The 27,011-nt window shown below is 44.5% G+C and overlaps 3 protein-coding genes across 3 annotated transcripts; 2 read left to right on the top strand and 1 right to left on the bottom strand.

The window, feature by feature from the left end:
- The first annotated feature begins 1,526 nt into the window (after positions 1-1,526).
- Positions 1,527-2,688, top strand: LOC133916946 (uncharacterized). Its single transcript, XM_062360844.1, has one exon. The coding sequence runs from the start codon at positions 1,668-1,670 to the stop codon at positions 2,427-2,429; it is 762 nt and encodes a 253-aa protein (XP_062216828.1). The 5' UTR covers positions 1,527-1,667; the 3' UTR covers positions 2,430-2,688.
- Positions 2,689-3,477: 789 nt separating this feature from the next.
- Positions 3,478-10,659, bottom strand: LOC133914888 (uncharacterized). Its single transcript, XM_062357863.1, has 5 exons — positions 10,603-10,659; positions 8,198-8,905; positions 7,880-8,068; positions 7,674-7,796; positions 3,478-3,729 (listed from the first exon to the last, which is right to left on the bottom strand). The coding sequence occupies exons 1-5, from the start codon at positions 10,657-10,659 to the stop codon at positions 3,625-3,627; spliced, it is 1,182 nt and encodes a 393-aa protein (XP_062213847.1). The 3' UTR covers positions 3,478-3,624.
- Positions 10,660-20,014: 9,355 nt separating this feature from the next.
- On the top strand, positions 20,015-21,922 carry LOC133916945 (noroxomaritidine synthase-like). Its single transcript, XM_062360842.1, has one exon. The coding sequence runs from the start codon at positions 20,140-20,142 to the stop codon at positions 21,664-21,666; it is 1,527 nt and encodes a 508-aa protein (XP_062216826.1). The 5' UTR covers positions 20,015-20,139; the 3' UTR covers positions 21,667-21,922.
- The last annotated feature ends 5,089 nt before the right edge of the window (positions 21,923-27,011 follow it).

The following is a 27,011-nucleotide window of genomic DNA, read 5'->3' as shown; positions in this document are numbered from 1 at the left end:
CAATCGGGCCGTGCCGAGATGGGCCCGTGCCGGGCCGGCCCGATTGTCCCATTTAGACATCTTTAGACTAGATTTTGGATAGACACCTGGATTCAGGGTACCCCATAAAGATATAGTTCCCTGATATATACAAAATGACTCAGATACAATGGCCAAGGTGGCTGATTGTTTCGAGGATGGTACCTTCAGCATTAGCTTCAGAAGAGCTTTGACCCCCTCTGAATCCGGGAGATATGAGGAGTTGAAGATTCTATTAAACTCCATTAATTTAGATGATCTGGACGATAAATTTCATTGGACTCTAGAGAAGTCCCGGAACTTCACCACGATATCTCTTTACCGCTTTATTCTCGATGGTGGGATACGAAGTAAGATCAGTGGGAAAATTTGAAAATGCAAAATCCCGCAGAAGATAAAGATTTTTCTCTAGCAGATGTTCAACGATAAACTCTAAACTACCACCACTTTAAAGAAGAGAGGTTGGAAGGCCAATGAGTATGGTTACCTATGTGAGAAAAAATAAAATATCGACCACATTTTCTTCCAGCGTATTCTTGCTAACTTTATATGGAGTGTAATTAGAGAATATTTTGGTTGGTCTGAGCAACCCAGGATCCTAAACAACTTTGCTCTTGGCCGGTTGACTCAGATTCTAAATCTACCTGTAAATCCGTGTCTCTTCTTTTTTGCAGGTCGTAGCTAGGCAACTTGGTGTGTTCATAACAAGATGATAATTAAAAAGACATTCCCTAACAAGCTAATTGTTTCTCTACTCAAAGATCTCTTTTACTTGCAGAGTTGAAAAAACCTGCTTAAGGAGAATGATATTGAGAAAATTGATCCAACTCTAGAATAGATCGTGTAGTGATGCAATAACTTCTAACCAAGTTAGATCTCGTCTCTGATTTCGTAGAGTTATATCATATCCTAGAGTGTTAACTTAGCTTGTAGAGTGTTATCTTAACTATCAGTGTTATATATGTAAATATTTTTATATTTTTGTCTTGTTTCTTTTAAAGACTTTTGGAATATGGTAGCTATATCTAATATATTGTTTAAAATAGAAACAGAGTTTGTTCTCCCGTAAAAAAAAAGCTCGCTTGTCATTTCCGTCAGTTTCCTGTTTGTCTTTGCGTACTTGCATGCCTTCCACGTTTGGTCTTGAGAAAATTCGGAGTAGCGGCCTAACACTACGGCATTCGGCAACGAAGCCCACGGAACATGCCGAACGCGGCCACGCGGGCGGGCCTGGGGACCAATGTTCCGATGATTCAGTCCAAACAATTAATCACATTTTACGGTCTTGCGCGGTGGAATGGACGGCCCCGATGATGCCGTCCGCAGCCCACCCACCCATGATGCCATGACGGCCGCTGCGTGTCGGGTTTGGCATATCCCACGGGAAAAATCGGCACCGCACGACCGCCGAGTTCCCAGGTCAGCCAAAAAATCTGCCACGTCCCACCCGCATCCAACTCCACCCAGCCAGCCCGCGGCCTCCCACCCAACGCGCGATCGCGGCCGCACCCACGTCACCCCTTCGTCTCCACTTGGCTAACCCGTGACCTTTTTTTTTTCGTCGGCTCCCTAGCGTTCCACGCCCTTTCGCGCACACCCTCTCCCGTCTCGCCTCCTATGGCCTGCGCCTCCAGGCGAGGGCCGCCGCCATGCCTCCCACGTACGAGCTCGCGGCCGCCGCGACCTCCGCGCTCGGCGTAGCGCTGGGGGTGCGGCTGCTCGTCGTCCTCTCCCGCTCCCGCGCGCTCAAGCCGCTCGCCGCAGCCACGTCCGCCGCCGCCGCCGCGCTCAAGGCGCCGCGGGTCCTCGCCACGGCCTCCTCCCCGGTAGCCGCGCTCATCGCAGCGTCCAAGGCTGCATCCAAGTCCTACAAGGCCGCGCGCACTCTCGGACCCGCCGCGCGCCTCCCGTCGCTCCCCTCCTCCAAGCGCCTCAAGGCCGCGTTCGCCGCCGCGTCGCTCCTTCGACTTGCGACCGCCGCGCCGATCCCCGCCGCGTCGCCTGCCGGTGTCGCTGTGCTCGCGATCCTCAAGTCCAGCTACAAGCTATCGAAGAATACGTCCAAGATCATTGAGGGCTTCCTCGGGCTCCAGGTGCACAAGGGATTCAGGAACGGGGTCGACGCGCTCGGGGTGGTCGTCAAGGTTGCCGTGATCGCCTCGGAGGTTGCCATCTGGGTCGGCGGGCGGTTCTGGGGCGGTCGAAGCGGTCGCTGCGTTCGGTTCCTCGGCTTCACCAGGCCAAGTAGTTTAGTCCTACTTGGGTGTAGCAAATCTGAACCCCAAGTTGTACTCTTGGATCCGGGAATAGTTGAGATGGATGGCGAGGGGTGTCAATTGGTGGAGCGAGGGGCCTCAGAGTTGCTCTCCCTTGCTGTGCCCGTGCCCCAGGTGACAACATTACTACATTAGTGAGTTAGCACTTAGCACACAACTGTTGTACATTTTCTTATATCAGGTATATATATGTAGAGATGGTTTTGATCGAGTACTTGTATCTTAGTTCTTGAATGTCAGACAAGTTTGGCTGAAGAAACTGTGCAGTAATTTCTGGATCCAACTGCATGGACTTCATCAATGGAATTGTGCGTGAGCGTAAATCTTGATATGAAAATGCTGACTACTGTTGTCTACATTCTCATTCAGTCATAGTAGTCTCATTGTTTGGAAATTTGATGTTGATGGTAGTTTAGCTGAAACGGATATTTGCAATGCGACAATACCACTAGCTTCAAATAGCCCACTTTCGGTGTTGTATTTCACTTCCGCTTGGTTACCTAAATGGCAGGTGCAGTGCTTGAACTTCAAGGGATTTTCTTTTCTGTAAGTTTATAGTTTATCCTTGAATTACCCAAATTAAAGCAGAAACTAACAAAATGAGTTCTCTACTTTTGCATGAACACTAGAACTATTCGGCAAAATCTTGGACCTTACTAAACTTATGCTGTCTGATGCTGAATAATATACTCAGTTCAGGTCTTTTGTTAGATTTTTTAGGGTTTTGTTGCATTTACGATAAGTAACATAGTGTCATGAGTGGAAATAACTAAGTTTGTGATCTGCATTTCCGTTCTAGCTACTTATTTCGAATCTTGTTCATATTGTTTGTCGCTAGTTCTGACATTTGAGCCTTCTGCACATAGGGGGCACAGGGCTAAAAGGCAGTTGGGATGATACACTCCATTATATTCAGTTTACATAGATTATGCTTTGTCATCATGCTTTTAAGGTTATGCGGATGTACCATTGCTACATGCTGTCCTGTGAATACTTGGGCAGACCAAATCTAGACTCCGCAACAAAGAAATGTTGAAGTAACTTTTTAAACTATTTATTTATATTAAGATAAGGACATAGTTCTATGTACAAATCACGGTTATGTAGTTCTGTAGACTAACTACCACATTCACTCGTGAGGATGGCAAACAAGTGACAATAGATTGATACAATACACCAGTTCTACATTTATTTAGACTAGAGATTTGCCCTGCTAGAGAGCTTCTAAAGCTGTAACCTTATTTTACTGGAAAGAAAAACTGTGCTTAATGGTTGTGTGATTGGAAACAAATCACAGGTCTTTTTAGTCTGCATGGTTGAGACTTGAGAATTATATCCAGGATTCGACGTTGCACTTGTACTTGTAGGAATTTAACCCACTTAGATGTGCAAGAATATCAGAAGTGTCAAGCATGTCATCTTCTTTCATATGCTCCTGAAAAGGGTAAAGAATTATTGTTAACTATGTATAGAAATCTATCTACCAAAGTTTTTGCATGCATCATGAGAAAAATGAGAATACATAAGGAATCATGCATCTTCAATTTTAAGGAGAGTAGGGATCTGGACTCATGACCTCAACCACTACAACCTTGTTCTGACTAGTCCACATGGACCCTGACAGATAAGTCTTGACTACTTAGATATTTTTCCTTGACTGTTTCTAGAAACCAAAGCTAGCTTAGCATAGAAGCAACCTGATCTGTCCAGGTTGAGCAATCAAAGCCAAATCACACACCTTAGGAATTGTGGGCTAGAGTAGATATTCTTGTAGCTCACTTATGAGCAGATAAGAAGGAGATGAACCTGTCCTAGTTCAGTAGCAAAAGTCCATTAGAACACTAGCTCTTGTACTCTATAAATATGGGTATACAAATAACAGAAAAGCTGCCCAGTTCTACAGCACCTAAACCATCTTGTGCTCCTGTGTTCCAAGAGCAGTGAGGAGAGTGCTCTTGTGCTTGCTCGTGCAGTAGGGTGTTGGTGAGAGTATTGTCAACATTTGGTATACAGAGCAAGGTTAGAGAGGATCTTGAGCCATGGCGTCAAGGTTGCACCTCGCAGCGAGGTGTCAAGGACGCCGCCACGCCACGAGCGTCAAGGCTCGCCTTCACCAGTTCCGTGCAGACCACGACGTCTTGACGACGATGTGCGTGAGGTTATCGTGCAGCGGACCGTGAGGGAGTTCGGTGGCTCGGCAACCCTTCCCACCCTCACACGCACCAACTACACAGAGTGGTCATTGATGTTGAAAGTGATGTTGCAAGTCCGCAACCTCTAGGATGCAGTAGAGCATGGTGACGCGGATGTCCAAGAGGACAGGGTGGCTATGGAAGCCATCTTGCGCTCAGTTCCTGCCGAGATGATTCCGACCCTCGCCACCAAGAACACCATGAAGGATGCTTGGGACGCCATCAAGATGATGCGCGACTTCGCGTTGTGGCTAACTGGCATCGTCGGCTCCCTCAGTATGCTCGGTGAGACCATCAACGAGCAGAAGGTGGTTGAGTGGCGCAACCAAACAATCCTCGCCACGGCCCGCAGCCTGCTAAAGCAAAGGGAGGTGCTGATGGAATTTTGGTGTGAGGCCGTTACAACTGCGGTCTTCCTTCTCAACCGCGCCCTACCAAGAGCCTCGATGGCCTCACTCCATACGAAGCTTGGCATGGCCGCAAACCGGATGTCAGCTTCTTACGCACTTTTGGATGTGTCGTGTACATGAAGGATGTGCGCCCGCATTTGAAGAAGTTGGACGATCGGAGCACCACTATGATCTTCATTGGTTACACAGACGGCGCCAATGCATACCACGTCTACGACCCACGAACGCAGCGTGTCCAAGTGACAGGTGATGCGGTGTTCGACGAGGACGCATGCTGGAGCTGGGAAGCAGAGGCTGGCGGAAACCCCGCACAATCAAGCGACTTCACAGTCGAGTATTCAATGCAGGAGCCCCTGCAGCCATTGTTGGCTAGTGCAGGGGGTGCGCCGGAGTTGCATCTGCCACCAAGCCCGTCGATGTCCACCGTGCCGCACACCAGTCCAATTGCAGCGGCCTTCGACTCCGTTAAAGAGTTCATCTCTCCATCGCCTCACGATTCTGCACCTTCGACACAAGCCACGATGATAGTCCCGTACGCTTTCGGACGGCGGACAACATCCTCGGCAACGATGATGTGCCGATCGAATATGCACCGTGTGTGCTCGATGGTGACCTAAATTTGGTGAGCGGCGAGGAGCCTAGCTGCTACACCGAAGCAGAGCGGGACGAAGCATGGCAAGCGACGATGCGAGAGGAGATGCACGTCGTCAAAGACAATGTCACCTGGAAGCTGGTGGAGCAGCCGCCAGGGTGCTGGCCCATCGGACTCAAGTGGGTCTACAAGATAAATAACCAATTCGGTGAGGTTGTCAAACATAAAGCCCGGCTAGTTGTCAGAGGCTATGTGCAACAGCCAGGGGTGGATTTCGATGAGGTCTTCGCGCCTGACACTTGGATTGAATCAATCCGCCTTCTCTTAGCACCTGCAGCTGATGAAGGGTGGCATGTCCACCACATGGATGTCAAGTCTGCCTTCCTCAACGTCGACCTACACGAAGAAGTATACATGACATAGTCGCTAAAATTCTTGATCGCCGGCGAGGAGAGGAAGGTGTTGCAGCTGCACAAGGCCCTCTATGGACTACGTCAAGCACCACGTGCACGAAACGGGAAGTTGCATAGCACGCTGGAGTCCCTCGGCTTAAAGCAGAGCTCTAACGAGCACGCCATCTATGTTCGAGGCTCACAGGACGCGCGACTGCTCGTCGGCGTCTATGCCGATGACCTCATCATCACAGGAGGAGACTCATAAGAGATCGAGCAGTTCAAAGGCGAAATGCAAGCTCAATTCAAGATGGGCAGCCTTGGTCGGCTCTCCTTCTACCTCGGAATTGAGGTTCAGCAGCACGAAAACAGCGGCATCTCTCTCAACCAATCGCATTACGCTCAGCGGATCTTGGATTCGACCGGGATGATGGACTGCAATACATGCGCCACTCCAATGGAAGAAATGCTCAAGTTGAGCCGCGACAGTACGGCGCCTCCTGTCGACACGGCTGAGTACCCGAGACTCATCCGTAGCATTCGCTACCTCGTCAACACACGGCCAGACCTGGCTTTCTCAGTCGGGTTCATGAGCCGCTTTATGGAGCAGCCTACCTCCGAGCATATGACGGCCGTGAAGCGCATCCTCCGTTATATTGCGGGGACAATTTCTTTTGGCTGCCACTACAAGCGGAGAACAGGGGAGGTAGAAGCTCGATTGATCGGCTACAACGATAGCGATCACGCCGGCATCCTCTTCTTCCTCGGCAAGAGCCTGGTCAGTTGGCAGTCCCTCAAGCAACGCATTGTGGCGTTGAGCTCTTGGTGAAGCAGAGTACATTACTGCCACGACGGCTGCCAACCAAGGCGTTTGGCTGGCTCAACTGCTCGGTGAGCTCAAAGAAAGGGAAGCTGACATCACAGAACTGAGGATGGATAGCAAGTCCGCCCTGGCGTTGAGTAAGAACCTCATTTTTCACGAAAAAAGCAAGCACATTCATACTCGCTACCACTACATCAGAGAGTGTCTGGAGAATGGAAGCATTTGTGCTTGTTTTGTCAGCACAAAAGACCAGCTCGTGGACATCTTGACAAAGGCTTTAGGACGAGTCAGATTTCAAGAGCTCCGCACAAGGATTGGCATGGTCTAAATCGGTATAAAGACTTAGGGGGTGATTATCAGATAAGTCTTGACTACTTAGATATTTTTCCTTGGCTGTTTCTAGAAACCAAAGCTAGCTCAGCATAGAAGCAACCTGATCTGTCCAGATTGAGCAGTCAAAGCTAAATCTAGTTTTTGTATGCAAGGTGTGTGTGAATACACCTTAGGAATTATGGGCTAGAGTAGATATTCTTGTAGCTCACTTATGAGCAGATAAGGAGCTGAAACTGTCCTGCTGGTTCAGTAGCAAAAGTCCATTAGAACACTAGCTCTTGTACTCTATAAATATGGATATACACATAACAGAAAAACTGCCCAGTTCTGCAACACTAAAACCACCTTGTGCTCCTGTGTTCCAGCAAGAGCAGTGAGGAGAGTGCTCCTGTGCTTGCTCGTGCAGTAGGGTGTTGGTGAGAGTATTGTCAACAGACCCCCCCCCCCCTACATCCTAACTTGCTAACATATAACAGAATGGAACAATTGAAACTGATGAGTTATGTATTTCACGAAATGTCTCCGAGGCACAGCAAGTAACATTTTCCTTTAACATTTCTTTGTTATCATTGTTTTTAGTTAAACTGGACTTTAGTTTCTGAAAAGACAGAAGACAGTGTACTACTTGAAAACTTACTATTTGTTCATAATGTTCATGATGTTTGGAGCTTGATATTGTTGCTTCACAAAGTTCATCATTCTTTGCAAACCTTCCACGGACACGGGGCCTGCTATCTGCCAAGGTTTTTCTACATGCATACTGAATTTTGTTGTGTATCAGCACAGCTGAATTGATAAGATGTCCATGCGCAGGTAGTGCTTCTATTGATTGCTCAATAGTACCTTTATTTTTTTGCTGAAATTCCTCTCGTTCCGTTTCTTTATGTACCTATGGATCTTTTCCTTCCTCTCTTCAGGTGATAAGCGGTTAACCTTGAATGTGGGATCTTCCAAGCCTGATATTTCTGTTTGAGGTAATGTTGGTGGGCTCCCGTTGCATCCGTTTATCAGGTGCTGGTTATTTCCACCAACCTGTTTAGTTTATATAATGTCGAGTAAGAAGCCAAAGAGATTTTGCATATATCAGCTGGTTCCTTGAGCTGTGCTCTTATCAGGCATCATTGTGGTATGTGGTATAATGCTCAGTATATAAAATGTTACCTGCATCTCTGCATTGTTAACCAACGCCCCTTGCATGGAATCTTCATCGATGTATGTTATGGTCAGTTCTCCTTCACCTTCCATCATCTTCTGATACTCACCAATCATCACCATACCAATGCTACTATTACTTGCACTGTTGAAGAATCTTCCTTGTGATGCATCTACATTGCAGGTCGGAAGAATTCCTCCTGTTTGCTGATACAGGGCTCCATCCAGGCCCATGTACCCTCCAGCTAGTGCCGCTGTGAAGCACTCACCATAGCCTGAAGCGAGCGGCATCAAGACAGGCGTCCTGCTGGTCATTTGCATTGGGGGTACTGGTTCAGCAATGGTCTCTGGAAGTTCCATTTGGCTGAATTGATCTGTGCTGGCCTCGTCGGTGGCAAGTGGATAGTATGCTGCTTCTGAAAGGCCATCGATGGGGTGAAGGAGCTCGGTGTCAAGGTCATGGTGTTGCTCTTGCTCAAGTAGGGCTGTGAGAGTGGAGTCGAAGGAGGGTAACGGGGAGAACGCTGTGGCTGCAGCAGCTGGAGTCTCATCACTGTAGCTGCAGAGAGGAGGGGTGGTTGTGGTAGACGATGAAACATCCTCAGAGGAGGCTGGAAATGGGACGGAGGTAGTGGTCACCACAGCAAAGAGGTCATCACCAAGACCGTCGTAACAGAAGTCAAGAATGTGAGTAGCTACGGGGCTTGAAATATCCTCCTGTAAATTTTGGAGGGGGCAAAACCTGTGAGTTTCTTTTTGCTAAATGAGTGTACTTCCAACAATAAAATCGTGAAAACCACAAACCATATGATTCTCAAAAAAAGAAAAGAAAAGATGACACAGACCATATCAATAGCATTATTTATGTCTGACTGAATGACAAACGACTTACATGATATTCTAGTGGAATCTTATTTTACAAACTCATTGAGAAAGCAGTGGGTGCTAGGTGCATCATTATGTTTTGTTGCAAAGAATACAATTTTGTAGTGCAGTTCTCTGCAATTTGTGAGGGATCAAAAGCTGTTGGCATGCAACCATGGGATATTCTGAACAATGCCACTATATTGAAGCGAATTTCTCAATAGAAAACTGTGAGCAAACGCAACCATGCAATTTAAATACAAAGTTGTCAAGAACTAGACGCGAAAGAAGAAAAATGTCATTTGTTCTCAGGTAGTGCCGCAGGATCAAATTTGCATGCCATCTGGATTTTAAATGCTTGTTTTTACACTGCTTGTGCTTTAGCATAATAGATGCCTAACACTATTTCATTACATGTGCAGGCAAGTGCCAGTTGTCCTAGGAAACAGCGCATTGTTATTTCAGTTATAATCCAATGAGCATGCATGCACAGTATGCAAGAAATTGAAGATTTATTTTTATAAAAGGAAGCAAGAAAGACTTATTTCAATAAAAGGATGCAAGAAAGACGCCAGCAAAAGATCTTCAGAAGGAAATAAAATTGCTTGGTTGGATTTGGAGCACTGTGCAAATCTCAGGAAGAATTGAGCAAGGTCTGTGTTGAAGAAACAATTACAGCGATGCAATCGTCAGGAACCATGGTGGGTACCGTCAATCTTCAGCACCAATGATCAGATTGGTGTGCAGTGCAGCTTTCTGGACAGACTTTCTCCAACATGTTCTGTTGAAGAGAGAGGATTCTTCTTGGGGCCATAAAATGGAGAATCATCATATGCGAGGATCGGTCATGAAAGAGAGGGGATCGAAAATAAGCCTGTTTGGCCATGCAGATGCACAAGACTTCTTTTTTCAGGCAGAATCCGGAAATCTGTGCGACACTTGCGCTCAAGAAGTCAGCGCACACGAATGCCAGATTCTAAATGCCTGTGCATGGCCTTATGTATGGATGCTATTATTCCGCAGGATGTGCTTATTTCTGGAAAGAAGCCTCCAGGAATTCGTCGCTCATCCCGATCGAGCATGCGACCTGATCTGACCAAGGGCATCGTAAACGGGGTGTTTTAGCCGGCATAAAAATCTTCCATTCTAGCCTTTATGACTTTACATGGGCGATCTCCTTCATTTAGTCATTTGGCAGTACAGAAAATTGTGTTAATTTACGGAATATGAATAAGACCGTGTTTCCTTAGTACTTTTAGTTGCTGAGAGTTATATATTGTGCTAATCAATACTGAAAAATATCTTGACTGGCGATTTTGCTTGGTACAGTGAATAACTGAGGAAGTATTATAATATGATATGATCAAAGCAAGCATTGCATCATTCAGTGTCCATATTTTTCCTATTAGAATGCAGCGCACTGAACTCGTTACTCAACTAGCTTAATTCAGATACACATGCAAGCACGGAAACATAGTGAAACAACACTAACGAAGAATAAGAACAGAAATGATAAAATAGCTAGACAACAAAACTGAATGGAGATTTACAATGCACAGGTCGTCCGGTATCGCCATGCCGGTTGCATCCTCCTCGAAGATCATCATCGTTTCTATGTGTATGCACCACTGAACTCCGCCGGGTATATATGTGTGCTGGTGTTGGTTACACAGTATGGGAGGGAGATACAAAGTATCAGTTCAAATCTATGAGCCGATGGAAGAGGGATGGAGTGCCGATCGAAGCTAGCTATAGCCCGGAAAGAGAGAGATGTATTTATCGGAAGGAAGAAGAAAGGTCAAAAGGCAGTCGCTTGAGCCTAAGCATGGCGACCACGCGACCTCGATATTTATAGAGAGGGAGAACGGCAGTGCGCGGGAACTGCATGGTCGTCGTTTGCTATCTTTGGTGGTGTCGTCTGGTGTGATAATCAAACTAGCAAACAGAACTTGGTTAGAGCAAACAGGAGATTTTACCCTGCTAAACTTTTTATACTCTAGAGAGAGAATCTTGCCGTCTAATTTGCACGAACGACTACGTAAATAAAGGGCGTCAGCAGCTGATTGCTGTTGTGATTACATGTAAACGGAATTGGGAAGACAACCTCGGTAATGAAGTCGACAATGCGATTGGAATCTGGTCGGGCGGTCGACTGCTTTGGGTCCTCTCATGTCTGTCAGCCTGTGCCTAGCTAGCTAGCGATCTATGCAGTGCCTCGACACATATCTTCATCTTCAAGCTAGGATGAGGCACCGATCGATATGATACCGCTCCGCTTGAAGCCGTAAAACGAAGGATCGTGCGGTGGTAACATGCTATATATGAGCCTTTAACTAGGTAGGTAGCCCTTTAATTTGCAGTTTGCCATGAAGATTTACGAAGCGGATTCGAGCATATCGGCATCGAAAACTTGCGTGACAGATTCCGATCTCGCGATGAGACGGGCGATTTCAACAGTAGGATCGTCAAACGAAACCTGTCTCTCGTTTCGACTTGGTCCAAACTCGATGTACGTACTGGAACTGACCTCAACATCTTCCACTTCAGTCACCACTCTCCACTTTGCAGCTTCCGTCTCCTCCGCTCGGGCTACGTTTAGTCGACACGTGTTAGCTAGTTCACATAGCTAGCAAGTTCCTGCAAGAGCATTTTGCATTTCTCTCACCGAATCATTGCTCTCCTCAGCAAAAGACAGAGTAAGACTGCTACTGTTTCGACACGGCACAGCCACTTTCCAGTGTCACCAGCCTCCGGAAGAACAATGTGAGTTACCGAAGATTACCATATCAAACGACCGCCGCTCGCTGAAAAAAGAAACCAACCATGCATGCAAAGGCACGTACGCATGCAGTACCTGTGAGGGACAAGCCAGGCCCTCCGACCCCAGACCTCCCCCTCATCGCGGATCAGGTACAGAAAGTAACGCAAGAACAATCGATCTGAAGCTTAACGCACAAGAGCTAGCATGCACCCACCGAAATGGAACCAATGCCCCATCAGTCCCGTAAAGAAAGCCCCAAAGGCCACAGAGTTTAGGGCACCACGCTCCCCCAGCCTCTGCAGGAATCTCTCGGTCCCTTGGTGCGTAGGCCTGGAGAGCCAGAGAGGAGAGCTAGCTAGGCCAAATCCCTGCGCACGCCCTAGCGTAGTACGGCGGGACAGCCGAGGAGGAAGCCTGCGCCGCGCATGGCGCAAGTGCAAGCAGCGCCGCCGAAAAGCGATCCGCGCCGCGCTACGGGTGTCCCCGCTTTGGCGGTACAGGCCGAGACCTCGCGATTCCGTCGCGCTCGCGGAAATTTTATAGGATCAGATCTCCTCTTCTAACATAATATGTGTCGTTAGATGAGAGTCGCAAAAAAATTTCTGTATCGGCCCGATCGGGCGCGCGTACGCCGCGTGTTTTGACTGGAAGAACGGGTGGGATCCCGTGCCTGGTCCACGGGTACGACGTACGTCAGGCGCCGCTAGGGAGGCGGGTGGGCGCGGGCCTTGTGCCCGTGCCGGGCCGCACGGGTGGACACCAAATCGGCGCGCTCTCGAGGGTGCCGATCCGGCGGACATATTCCGATCGCGCGACGGGACGGGAGATTCACTCCCGGACGGGGTCGGGGTGGCGGCCCCGCTGCATGTGTCGACAGTGTAGCGCAGCCGCGTAGGTGCCCAGCAATCCGTAGCAACTAGCAACTGACGTGAGCCTAGCTCGAGCAGCGGACGGCATAGTTCTACGTGTTTAAGGGCTGTTTGTCACAGCTCACATATCAGGAAATCAGTAGTAAATCTGATAAATAGTAGTTTACAGTTTTCAATTTTTAGGGTAAATTTTTAGGAGTGATTTTATAAAATAAACTAGATATTAAGAACTGAAAAAACTAATTTCCCCGATTCACTTTTCATACAAAATAACTTTCTAAAAAAATTACCTAGAGAATCATTTTCCCTGAATAATTTAGATCAGAAGCAGAACTACTAAACGTTCCCTAACTAGATGTTGACACGTTGCCGTTTCAGCAGTTTCTATTGTAGTACGTACTACGCTGTGAGCCTGTGACTAGGAATGTTTGAAACTAGTAATCTCACAGGAGTTGATTAGCAGAGGAATATGGAAAAATAGTAAGACTTTCCGGGCCGATTGTGCGTACATAGGCCCAACAACTAGGGTTGGAATCAGACTGGCACGCAAAAACTGGGCCTCTAGCCCAGTCCGGCGAAAAGACACCCCGAAGAGGAGATGGCCCAAGACGAAATGCAAAGAAAGATTTTTGACTTGACTAATTCCATTTTCTGTTGTGCAGCTCGTGTCGAGCCATAGTAGATGTCTCTGGTGCAGCGCGCCAATATTTTCTTACACGCACGCACACAAACATCGTCCAACAAAGCAGTTCCGAGATGCGCATGCGCATGGCCGGTGCAGTTACCGTGTCACCTCTTCCGTAATTTTTTAAGATTAAGGAATAAAGATTGGTTTAGTTTCTTGATTGGAAAATGAGATAGGGACATTGTCTGTTTCTGCTGTCACATCCACCGGTCTAAACGCAATAGCACAATGAAGACCTTCGAGCCAGCGGCGGATGCAGCGAAATTACAGAGAGGCTGATTTTCATTCACCTCCTCTGTCTCATCTCTCTCTTCTTCTCATTCTTCTCTTTAAAAAAAAGAGGGAGCTTAGCTGCTCCCACCCCCCTAAGACTGTCTCCAAGAGAGACCGTATCTATCGGCTGTATCACTGTTTACTAATGCGGATAGAGCTGTCGCCGATTTTTACCGGGCGAGTGGCCTCCAGCAGAAGCGGCATCCTTCGGCACAGTAATGCGGGAGGAGCCATCGAGCAGCAAATTTGCCGCTGAAAATGGGCTACCGTATTACTGTTTACGTAGTATACGTGTGGGTCTGATGGAAGAAGTAAGGTAACGAAAGGTAAGGAATATGGTGGTTGTTGGAGATAGAAAAAAATAGAGAATACTATAATAATATTATAGAAATGTATTTTTAGAATTTTTATGGAAGATGGCCTAAGATCCGTCGCTACTTCAAGTTGTTACAGTGAAGAAAGGCACTGGTCCATGCTGCTGTCATCTTGGTCGTCGAAATGTTACTTGCGGTCCCACGTGCCTCTCCCTCACAATAATACAGACCACTGACAGTGCTGCCCAAGCTGCTGTTAAGATTCTCGACTATACTGAGATCATTCGCGGCCTCGACTGGTCACCAGATTTCTTTGCGGTTTCTATGCACGCAGCTTTCAGCAAGACAGCGAAGGAAAAGGATGCATGCGTGCGTCGATTCCCACGACGATAAAAAAAAAAGTTGATCAAGGATAGATCCGCGTCATTTCTTCATCAAAACGACCGAACTGAGCCACGCCGGCGTCAACACAACAGTTATAAGTAGCATTTACTGATTAACTTCCAATCGCCACTGAAATAATAGCACGAGTTAATTAATCCTTTAGAATCTTCTTGATATGCAAAAAAATCGTACGAATCCTGTTCGACATTTTTTTGTTCATTTTCAGTTGTGCTACACTTGCTACCTATCTAGCTTAGTGAACATATATATTGGTCCTTAATCAGACGACTACTGAACTACCAAGCTCCAATGAATCAGTTAGTGAGCCCCGGACAAAAGCCTATCTACACTAGCTACCTAGCTAGAATCCACACAGCTAGATAGAACCTATCTACATCCATCACCCACATGGCAACATGCATGCATGCATGTCGAACAGATGCTTCGTCCCGGCCATATGAGTCCTTACTCCCACAGGCCGAAGAGCTACCAAATCAGCGATTTTTGGCCAACCAAGAGGCATGGCTGAATTCGTCCATTTGCTCGGTTTGGTGACACATCTTGCTCCTTCATCGTGACATGCATGCATAGCCTTGGACCCTATAACTTTGTATTGATACGAACGATGATATATGTGCAATATCGTCATCGCCATCGATCTCGACGTACGTGTACGTAACACAAGAACAAGATCCTTGATGATATGCCCTGCACTACCGCACGCGATAGAATTGCCACAGGCTACGTACGTAGGTCTTGGTCCCGATCGATCGTGACAGCAGGCGCGACGTTGCGTGTGGAGACTAGTCGCGTAGGTGAAGTAGAGTGTTCAATTAGGGAAATGTTTCACGTATAACTATTTGATTACAACTCGAGTACAACCATATATTTAAACCATCCGATGCATTTACGATCTTCTATCCGAGTGATTTTAGCGATTAGATCACTCCAATGGTTAGTTGTACATGTAGCAATGTTGTTAGCAGCCACACTCTTTTGATTGCTCGCTACTATATCTTAGCAGCCATTCTGTAATTTCACCAGGGTTCTGTTCCCCACTAGGTAAGTTGCAGTGAAATCTATTTAGTTAGCCAGGGAAATCTCTTTAAAATGTTTTCAATTATGACGTCAGAAACTAAAAGTAAATAAGTCGCCTTTGAAAATCCACTGCAATACTAGAGGTAACCTATAATTAATATTTTTTCAAGCAGTTAATCTAGACCATTGGTAGATTCAGATAGCTGAGATTAAAATGATGGCGCGGCACTATTCAGCTCTGCTGCCTTTGGAGCAGAAGGTGGCACTACGTACGTGGCTTGGCGTTTCAGGATACGTCGATGATTTCATCTCATGCATGGTTGGTTCTGAATCATTGAAGAGGTGGTGGACTAATGGTATGGGAAGATTCTGCATTGAACAGTACTTTGGAGATCCGTCAAAACTAAACGCCACGCCTAATCCTAGCTTAGTCCACTCCACTGCATGCATGTGCGAACCCTGCTGCAATGCCTAAAATGCCTTGTAACAGGTGTGGAACAGGGTTCTACACTTCTACCTAGGCTTCGAGATACGTGAAACACGTACGTACGGGCTGTCCTTCCTCCAGCTACTGTGCAAAGAGGGCTCTGCAAAGAGAGAGTACTACAGATCTGATTCAGTGATTCGCCTGCATGCTATTAGCTGGTCCCAGATAAGGCCATGAACCAACTGGTATATATTTGGTTGCACGCTTTCAACACTTATTCGCGAAGTAGGTATCACATCTACATCAAACAAACTTTTACTTGCTTCAAACCAAAATTTGACAAGCATCACATTCCGCATACCAGTACGTACCACTGTATAATGTCACTCATAGCAAGGTAGTCTAGCCAACAGTACAACACTGTTTAGACGTGCAGCCGTGTGGATCCAATGCAAGCCTCAGATTAGCATCATGCATATCGATTTTTTTTTTCTTACGCACAATCGAGTTACATCGATATAAAGTTCTTGCTGGCTAGCACGTACATGCACAGTATCATATATAATTGAGGTTGGCGATGTACAACTACTAGCTGGAGACATCGAGACAGCCATTTCATATAAATATATATATATATATACAAATATTAAACGTGATAATATTAAACACAAACTTAAAGTACGAAGATATGGATACGCTATGTGAGCACAACAGAATGAATACGTTGGGAGCGATATTGTAGTTTGATTTTAGATGGGATAAAAAAATAGAGAAAAAGATTATCCAATAATTTTTCTTCTATTTTTTAATTTTAATTAGTAAAACAAGTCCTAATTACTCGAATTTTAAAGGTTTTTTTAATGAAAAAAAGTAAGAAAAGAGATGACACATGAATCAACTCATGTTTTATATATTGAAGACCGCAACCACTAGCAGTGGATAAATCAAATTAGTAAAGAAAATTAAAAAAGCAAACGACAGTGAAAGGGCTTCAATAAACTTCCTGTAGAGATCAATACAATGGACTTAAACTATTTTGAGACCGCAACTGGTTTAAATCGGCCATTTAATTCCTTACGAGTGTACAACGGTGGATCTTCCGAGGCGGGAGGGGCTGGAGTCTTCCTACCGTCTGTTACATCTTTATAATTCCCTTCTATTTTTAAGGGTTAAGGGTCTTAGTACTCCCTGTTTGTTAGAGGTATTTTTATTCAATTTTTTTAGAGAGTGATTTTTTAAGTGATTTTGTAGCTGAAAATGATTCTCTAGAATAAACTATATGGAGAAAATAATTATGTGAGGAAATTGAATCAAGAGAAACTGTTTTTTTCAGCTCCCTATCTTCTAGTTCATTTCAGAGAATCACTGCTACGGATTACACTCAGGGAGCTAAAAGCCGGGAAGCTGCCCTAGAAGCTCTGTCAAACATACCCTTATATCCGTAGGCAGTAATGAGGTTAGGAGACTGAAGCATGAAATGGATAGTAAAAGTAAGTAAATTACTAAAATTTTAGAGGGTTTTTTAATGGAAAGAGAGAAGAAAAGAGATAACACGAAACAACTCGTATTTTATATAATATAGACTTAGTACAAAACACTAGTAATGGATAAATCAAATTAGTAAAGAAAATTAAAAAAGGCAAAACAACAGTGAAAGGGCTTCAATAAACTTCCTGTAGAGATCATACAATGAACTTAAACTATTTTGAGACCGCGACTGCTTTAAATCGACCATTTAATTCCTTACGAATGTACAACGGTGGATCTTCCGGAGGCGGGAGGGGCTGGAGTCTTCCTACCGGCTGCTACTTCTTTATAATTCCCTTCTATTTTTTATAAGAAAAGAAAAAGAAGAACAACGAGATGAGATGGAGGAGAAATTAAGAAGATCAATTCCTGACTTCGCTGCGTCCGTCAATAGTGTGTATTTATATAAATTATAAAAGGAGCTTTCGTATAAGGCCTGGCTCATGACTGAGTCTGAAAACATAACCGATATCGTCATATCAAGCTAAGCGACGATGCTGTATGGATGAACGACCCAAAATACGCCACGCCACTGGCTTCATCCTGCGCATGCGATAGCGACCACGTTATCACACGGTCCCAAGTTCTACTGCACTGCGTAGTTCTCTGCTGGACTGCTGAGCATGCAGGGCGGGCGCGCACTGAACAACCTAGGTGAATGCCGCCCTACGCTGCCCCTATTTATATTGTAGTGTAAATAGAGATACATAAAGAAAAATTATATAAATAAAAATTACATACATATTTAATTAAATAGCAGCACATCATACATATTTGTTGACTAAAATTATCATTTCGTAAGAAACAGGTAGCATAGTAAGATAATAGAAGTTCTAATTTGAAAAAATAAGCCTATGAGGATTTTTTTGACCGACGATTGAAGTTTTCGAAATGAAAGTTGGATTTCTCTTACCCTATTTGTAGAGAATAAATGAGCGAGATATTAAGTTATTTTTAGAATGAAATAAACATTTTTTTATTTTTTAAATATGTGAGAACAACTACTGCCGTGCACACAGTGTTGGTAAAGTAATAGTCATAACACGTCATAGCACTTTAGTATATAAGATATATAGCATAGTAAGGATAATAGAAGTTCTAATTTAAAAAAAAAGGCTATGAGGATTTTTTTTATCCATGACTAAAGTTTTCCAAATGAGAGTTGGATATATTTCTCTTGTCCTATTTGTAGAGAATAAATGAGCAGGATACTATGTTATTTTTAGAATGGAATAAATATTTTTTATTTTTTAAATATCTGAGAACAACTACTACCGTGCACACGTAAAGTAATAGACATAACACGTCAGGTACAGGGCTACAGTAGGGAGCACACAGGGAGCTCTCCAATCCCATGCACTTTAGATAATAAGATGTACGTGCATGCATGCAAGATGCTGATCTAAGTGTTGGGAAAAGATGGCACAACTCAAGTCCGTTTGGAGCGATGCATGGACGCATGGCACGCACGTACACTCCAGCTCCTTTGTGTGGCTGTGGACTGATCGAGCCAGATCATGTATGCATGATTGAGCTTATCATGTTCTCACATGTAGGAGTAGGACGTAGCACCAAGGGATCGAGCAAGTACTGTACCGAACGGCCGTGGTCCTAGATTTGCTCGTGATAACAAGCACCATTTCCACGCACCATTATTTATTAATCTTCACGTTCCATCCAACACTGCATGGACACATGTGACTGCCGGCTCTTGCTAGCGTGATGAGAGCCAGGCCGGCCGGGTGCTTGACATGACAACAAGATCGATCAAAGCTTAACTTTGTACGGCTTAGATTTTTGGATGTGGGGTGTTTCTCTTCTCTTTTCACTTTTTGAAGATCAAGCATGCACGCATGGTCCCAACTGGCCAACTCACAAGTTCAGGGTTGTCGCAGCCAGCTGGGAGCCAAGGACTAGAGAACTCTAGAACAATACTATGGTTAGGCATGTTTTTTCAATTGAAGTGAAATATTTGTAATCATGTTTAGCTCTAGCTTGCTCTGATATGTATTATTAAGCACGGAATTCAAAGTGTAGCTTGTTTCCAGGGTCTCTTTGGGACCCAAGAATTTTACGCGATTGTTTTGGCTTTGTATGACCTCTCTGACCTTATATTTATGGGCTTTTTTCTCTGAAATTGTGAAGTTAATCCTATAATCAGGCAATTATGTGAGAATTTTGGACTTACATGCAGGCAAAAGAAAGGAGTAAACGTATGTGGAAAGTATGATGGTGTCAATGATTGGTAAGTCGATTATACAAATACTTATTTAAAATAGAGATATATGATCATCAATTGTGTATATCGAAGAAGAGGACATAGTATTTTATACAAGTTAAAGTCTCTCTTAGGATAATAGTTATATCATTTTTCGTCTTGATTAATCTCAGTAAAAGATAATTACAATAAAAATATGTCTAGATATAATTATAAGGATCTCAACAAGTTCTTTCATGTTTTAAATCATAAAACTCTTATAGGATAAATCTTGTCATGATATGACTCTATAGTAAATTTTAATGGGTTGCTTTTCCTTTCTGACTAGGTTGGTTCTGTATGCCTTATCCGGCTTCTCACTTGGAATCTAATTATCTCGCTTTGGAACTCTTTGGTCCCCTTTGGATGTACCCTCTCATCAAAGAGATATTGATGACCATACGCAACGCAAAATAACGATCTTTTGGACTGGAGGGAGTACTTCTCACCACATGCATCTTCTGTGGGAATAGTTTTTAAAGACGTGCAGCCATTCGCATAATCTCCACAATCATTGGCGGCACCTCCTCTGCTCTGCAGCACAGGCAAACAATGGCGCCTCGGGTCTCCTTCCTCGAGCTCTCCCTTTCCTTCCTCTGCTTCGTCGTCTTCTACTACTACCACATCAGGTCCAAGAGGAAGAACCCAGTGATCCCGCTGGACTGGCCCCTGGTAGGCATGCTCCCCGCCCTCCTCGCCAACCTCCACCGCCTCCACGACTGGATCACCTCCCTCGTCACCGCCAGCCCCCTCAACTTCCCTTTCACCGGCCCGCCGCGCTCCGGCATGCAGTTCTTTGTTACCGCCGACCCGGCCAACGTCCGCCACGTCTTCACCTCCAACTTCGCAAACTACCTCAAGGGCCCCGAGTACGAGGAGATCTTCGACATCCTCGGCGGCGGCATCTTCAACGCCGACGGCGAGTCGTGGCGCCGCCAGCGAGCCAAGGCGCAGCTGCTCATGTCCAGCCCACCGTTCCGGGCCTTCGTATCCCGGTGCAGCCGCGACAAGGTCGAGAATGCTCTGCTCCCGCTGCTCGCTCACCTCGCTGGAACCGGGGAGGCGGCCAACCTGCAGGACGTGTTCCTGAGGCTGACATTTGACACCACGACGACGTTAGTGTTCGGCGTCGACCCGGGGTGCCTGGTGGTCGGCCTGCCTGAGGTGCCCTTCGCGCGCGCCATGGACGACGCGATGAACGTGCTCCTCCTCCGCCACGTCGTCCCACAGACGTGGTGGAAGCTGGCGAGGAGACTGAGGATCGGGTACGAGCGGAAGATGGCGGTGTCGTGGCGCACCATCGACCGGTTCATCGCCGACACGATCGCGAAGCGGCGGGCGCAGAAAGCGAGAGGCGGAATCAAGGACTCGGCGGACCTGCTCTCGTCCTACATCAACGACGACGAGGAGGACTCGGACACCGTCGACGCGTTCCTGCGCGACACGACCATCAACCTGATGCTCGCCGGCCGCGACACGACGGGCTCGGCGCTGTCTTGGTTATTCTACCTCCTCGCTAGAAGCCCGCACGTGGTGGGCAAGATACTGCAGGAGCTCGAATCCATCAAGGGCACCAGCACCACCCCGGACGGCATGGTGACCTTCGATCCAGACGAGCTCGGCGGGCTCGTGTACCTGCACGCCTCGCTGTGCGAGTCGCTGAGGCTGTACCCGCCCGTGCCGCAGGAGCTCAAGGAAGCCGTCGCCGCCGACGTGCTGCCGAGCGGGCACGAGGTGCGGCCCGGGGACAGGATCCTGGTGTCGTTGTACGCGATGGGGAGGATGGAGGACACGTGGGGCAGGGACTGCAGGGAGTTCAGGCCGGAGCGGTGGATCGCAGAGGACGGCAGGCTGAGGTACGTGCCATCGTACAAGTTCATGTCCTTCAACTCGGGCCCCCGGACCTGCCTTGGCAAGGACATGGCGTTCTTGCAGCTCAAGGCCGCGGCTGCGGCCGTGGTGAAGAACTTCGAGATCGAGGCGATGCCGGGGCACGTCGTGGAGCCCAAGCTGTCCATCATACTTCACATGAAGAATGGCTTCATGGCGACGGTCAAGAGAAGGCAGGCGCTTGCCTGAGATCGATGATTGCTGAGTAGGAAAGATGAACAGTAACTAAGCAGCTAGTAGTTAAGCACGTGTATTGGTATAATGGTCAGTAGCGTTTGACCAGTAGGTACGTTAACTGACATGTATGTACTAGAAGGTGCATGCATGTATGTACTTGCATTGTGTTGCGTACGTGTACGTTTTATCGATCGTTGCTTCTCTACTAGAAACTAGTGCTGCTTGTATCGTATTCTATTTCACGAGGAAGATGAACTTCGGGTCCTGAATCGTGCTAGATTTCGAACTGGTTTCGATCTTTTTTTTTTTTAACGGAGGAACGATCTGTGCATCTATTGAAAGCAAGTTAGATGTTCACAACCACCAGACCACCCGAAAAAACAAAACAAAAACAGAAGACAAGTAAGATAAGGCAAGGTACATTATCGTCACATGTCAGCAGCAAAACACAGTCGAGAGATAACAACTCCATAATATTATATTGGACACTCGAATTATGATGAAAGCTGTTGCACCATTTCGAGGAGAAGCACTAGAGCCGGATTGAGCTTATCTCTGTCGTCTTTCTTGAACAAGATTTTTTAACTCTGTAAATATAAAAACTATTAAGAAGAACATTAATTATCTTGTCAGGAAAGGTCTTCTCAATCGTCATCTTATTACGAGCACTTCAAGTCGCCTAGCTAAGTCTTGCAAAAAAGAAGAGACCTAATTTTATAGATAGGTTCAGTTTCTGAGTCAGCCATCCAAGAGCAAAATCAGCAATGATCTTGGGTTACTCAGTCCAGCCAAAACATTCTCTAACTACACTTCATGTGAAGTTCGTAAGCAAATATTAGAAAAAAAATATGATATACATTTTCTTTTTTATCACAAAGACAACAGGATTCACTACACTTCTAACCTCTCCTCTTTAAAGTGGTTGCAATTTGCAACATATCATTAAACATCTGCCAGAGAAAGATTTTAATCTGTTGTGGAGCTTTGCAATTCCAAATGGTAGCAACGATTTCACTTCTTATTCCACCGTCTAGAATGAAGCGATAAAGGGATTTAGTGGTAAAGTTATTGGAATTCTCTAGATCTCAGTAGACTTTATTATCCAAATTATCTAAATTAATGGAATTTATCAACATTTTCAAAGCCTTATAGCTCTCTAATTCTGAGGGAGTCAGAGCTCTTCTGAAGTTGATTCTGAAAATGTCATCCTCAAAACAATTAGCCACCTTGACATTTGCATCTGGGGTCATATTGTATAGCTCCGGCAATTGGATCTTCAGGGGTGTCATGTATCCAGATAGCAATCCAAAATTTAATTCTTTCTCCATTGTACACCTTGTAGATTGGCCCCTACTGAAATAAATAATTAACTTTATGCAAGCATTGCAAGAACGGAGTGGTTTCGATCTTTTCCGTGGAGTGGTGGATGAAACCATACTTGATTTCAAAAAAGGAGAATAAATGCAAGTACAGGCGTGCATGGGTCAAACACTGTCGTGCATGGAAACTTCTACTATACTAAAAACAATATGTGATATTATTTTTCAGTCGCTGAAAACAAATAACTTTTAGTCAATCTACCTCAGCCGTAGGATGAGCATCACGTTGCCATCCTCTTTCTTCTTCAATAGGTCATCTTCTTCGTAGAGTTTTTCCCCATTGCAACGTGCTTCCCAGCCCCACCAGCCTCCTCGCCCTCAGCTGTAGCGAAAATGATCTTATTAGGTTATAATTATGATTTGATGATTAATGACAATATAATCATTGAGACTAACATGTTTATTAAGAATATATGTTAGTATGTCTCATTTATGCAAAACACGAAGAAACCACCGAAGTTAGGACAAAGTTTGATTGAATTATAAAAATCCGAGGGAAAATAACTACACTAGATAGTCCGATGATACCACAAGTATACAAAATAGAGCATTTTCCAGAAGAATGGAAAACTGAGCTGAAATGAGTTTATACTCACCGGAGAGTCTGGTGATCAGAATCAGTGTACACTGAAGCATTTAATAGAAGCTTTACAACTGTCGAAGACTGAAGATTAATACATCGGAAGGTCCGATGATGAAAAGATAATGCACAGCGAAGTGTTTTCCCAGAACTCAGAGAAGATGAAGATATACACACCAGAAGGTCCAGTGATCAGAAGATCAATACACCGGACAGTTAAACAGTGAAGAAGTTGGTTCGATCAAGCTCAAGTTTCTGAGGTGAAGTATACACCGGATAATCCAGTGTTCAGAAATTGTTCTGAGTGGGTTCTAACGGTTAGTTTCTGAGGTTGTACACACCGGATGGTCCGGTGCTTGTACCACTGTCTACACCGGATCATTTGATGTTCACAGTAAAGTTGAGTCTTAGAGTAACATCTAGTCCACGGGGTTCAGGCTATATATACTCTTCCACTCGTCCATTTGAATGTGCTAAAGTCCAGAGAATCTCATATACATTTTAAAAGACATCCAAACCATCAAAGCGCTAAACATGTTCATCCAAGGTGATTAGTGCTTATAGGTATAGAGAGAAGTGTTGCTAGGTGCTGCAATCTAAAGAGTGGATCAAGGAGTGATTAAACAGTATACTGAGAGTTACGACGACGCCTTGGAGTCTTTGTAACTCGCCGGTAACTTGTTGACCCTCTGACTTTCTATGGAGCGACGACAAGAAGATTGTGCGCGGACGAGGAGGTCCTTGTCTTTGTGACTAAATCTTTAAAGTGAAGACGACGCATAAGTGACCGGAAGAGAGGTTAGTGGTGAGACCTCACCTTGGTCGCTTGGTGGCTCATCGTGCTTTAGGCCTTGTCTTGGTGATTTGGTAGCTCAAGAGCCGTGATCGGAAGAGACTTGGCGACCGGGAGCGTATACTTTGTGGAGCTCCGACATGGACTAAGGGTGGCTTGTGTGCCACTGATACCACAGGATAAAAATCTCTTTTGCCAAGTTTGTGTCTCTACATTATTTACATTTCTATATTTACATAATTGCTATTTACCTTACTATAATAGGTTGCTATCCTCTTGAATGGTAGAGTAGGCACACTAGATAAGCCTAGAGCATATTTAGATAGAAATTAAGATAGATTTATCTTGTAAAATTTTTTGAGCTATTAGTTTTTAAATATCCTAGTTCACCTCTCTCTTAGGACGTCACCATTCTTCACAATTGGTATCAGAGCCTTGTGCTCTTGATAGGCTTAACATCCTAGAGTTGTGACGTCGGGTTAGGATAGATACCCATAGCGTTTCACATTTCGACGGCACTAATTTTTCCGATGGAAAATTCTAATGAATTACTATTTATAAGCTAAAGGTTTAGATGTTTGGAGAGTCATTGAGGAAAGGATGAGGCAACGTATCACCAACAAGGAGAAGCAATTAGATACATTGGCCAAGAGTATCATTCTATTAGCTTGATGCATTGATGCATTTAATCGTATTTATTCTCCCACCAATACAGATGATATTTGGAATAGTCCCATTGAAATACCTAAAGGCACAAAGGCAATAAGAAATATCATGTTCTTGTTACTAAGCTAAATAGCATCAAACAATTTATCAATGAAAGTGATAATGACATGTACTAACGTTTAAATATTCTTGTCAATGAGATCAATAGGCTAGGTTTGGCACAAATTGAATATGCTCAAGTGATGAGAAAAATACTTCAAGCTCTTTTTTCGAAGTATAAGCTAATTGTATCTATCATCTACAACAATCATGAAATAAGCAAGATGACTCCAAGCTAAGTTTTTAGCAAGATCGTCGCCCATAAGATGACCATGAATATAGGAGTTGAAGTTTCTACCTCATTCGACACTAAGAACCTTGCTCTCCTAAGCAAGCAAGATCAATGCTAACACATGAAGGCAATGATGAGGAAACAAGAGCAAAAGTCAAACTTAAGCGAAGATGATAGTGATCAAGATGAAGAGAGCTATGAAGAGGATGATCAAAGCACATCAAGCGATGAATAAATTAATCCCAAGATGACCAAGCTCATGTTACAAGTAGAGAAAAATATCAAGAGGATCAATACCAAGATTGGTCATCTAATATCATTAAATGTCTTGATCAAAACAATTGATCATATCAAGAAAGAGAAGAAGATCAAGGCCAAGAGGGAGACAAGAAAAAGAAGCAAAGCATTCGCAAAAATAGGAAGATGGGTGAGCAACGATGAAGAATCGAGTTCAAGTGATGCAAGCTTCACTATCCTCCTCTCTAAGAGAAGCTCTTCCCCAATGTTGTCATCATGTAAGTTGTCATCGTGTAAGTTATCTCATAAGTGCCTTATGATCAGATATATGGATAGCGATGTAAGTGATGATAAATCGTATGATGATTCCTACTTCCATGAAGAACTTCTTGATTTGATCAATGAATAACAAAGGTTCTTAAAGAAACAATCCAAAGAACTAAAAAAATTCAATACCCTTAATGATATTTATGATACCTTTGTTTCTAATTATGAATAATTATTGAGCAAATTTAATTTGCTAAACAGGGAGCATGAAGAGCTTATTGCTAAATTTGAGTGCATTGAATCTCAAACTAAGATCCATTTGAAGCAATCTATCTCTCTCTTTAATTTCAAATCTAAGGTAAATCTTTCTACTTCTTGTGAGGATTTAATTGTTTTATCTAGCTGATCCATTTGCAATGAGATTTGTATTGAGAATGCTATTGTAGAACCACCTAACAACATCATTGCATAAGAGAATGATGAGCACAAACAAGAAGTGAAGAAAATTAAGAAGAACTTGGTAAGATTAAAAGGCAATAACTGTGTCCAACTTCCTCAAGATAATCATACTACCATAGTAAGAAGTTTACGGAGTGGTACATTGTGATATGCTTCAAGTGCCATAAAAAAGGCAACAAGCCCTTTCAATGCAAACAAGTTAAGAAGGAGATTAAAGAGAAGGAAATTTAATTTATTGCAATGTCTAGTATATATTTTTCATATGATATGTTGCTTATGTTTCTCTCTTTCTTATACACAAACTACATGGTTTATTAATTGTATGTTCCTTTCGTAGCAGTGGTTTTATAATTGGTATCTTTCATGTGCTATGATCTAATCTATAGGATAAATCTCTATTGTTATCAATAACAAGTGCTTATCTCTTACAAGTATTCAACACTTGTATGCACATATTTAGGGGGAGTATATTCTATGGGTTGTAATTTTGAGACTAATATGTGTTTCAAGTAATATCTTTTGTAGTCTCATGGAGTGATCAACAAGTCCCCAGAGGTATGCAATACTTAAAGGCTTCAATTGATATCATTGTCAATCTATTTATTCATTTAAGCTACCTCTATACATGATATAGTTTAAACTTCC

Source organism: Phragmites australis, chromosome 4 (assembly GCF_958298935.1).
Source record: "Phragmites australis chromosome 4, lpPhrAust1.1, whole genome shotgun sequence".
Classification (NCBI taxonomy): Eukaryota; Viridiplantae; Streptophyta; class Magnoliopsida; order Poales; family Poaceae; genus Phragmites; species Phragmites australis.
Note: the sequence above shows the minus strand (reverse complement) of the source record. Positions and strands in the feature narration are given on the sequence as shown.

What these genes read in the sequence shown, in the direction of transcription:
- LOC133916946 (XM_062360844.1), top strand. Translation starts at nt 1,668, where the DNA reads ATGCCTCCCACGTACGAGCTCGCGGCCGCCGCGACCTCCGCGCTCGGC.
- LOC133914888 (XM_062357863.1), bottom strand. Translation starts at nt 10,659, where the DNA reads ATGATGATCTTCGAGGAGGATGCAACCGGCATGGCGATACCGGACGAC. An exon ending in ATTTCAGCAAAAAAATAAAG is followed by an intron (nt 7,797 to 7,879) that starts GTACTATTGAGC and finishes AACAAAATTCAG; the next exon opens with TATGCATGTAGAAAAACCTT. An exon ending in ATGAACATTATGAACAAATA is followed by an intron (nt 3,730 to 7,673) that starts GTAAGTTTTCAA and finishes TACCCTTTTCAG; the next exon opens with GAGCATATGAAAGAAGATGA.
- LOC133916945 (XM_062360842.1), top strand. Translation starts at nt 20,140, where the DNA reads ATGGCGCCTCGGGTCTCCTTCCTCGAGCTCTCCCTTTCCTTCCTCTGC.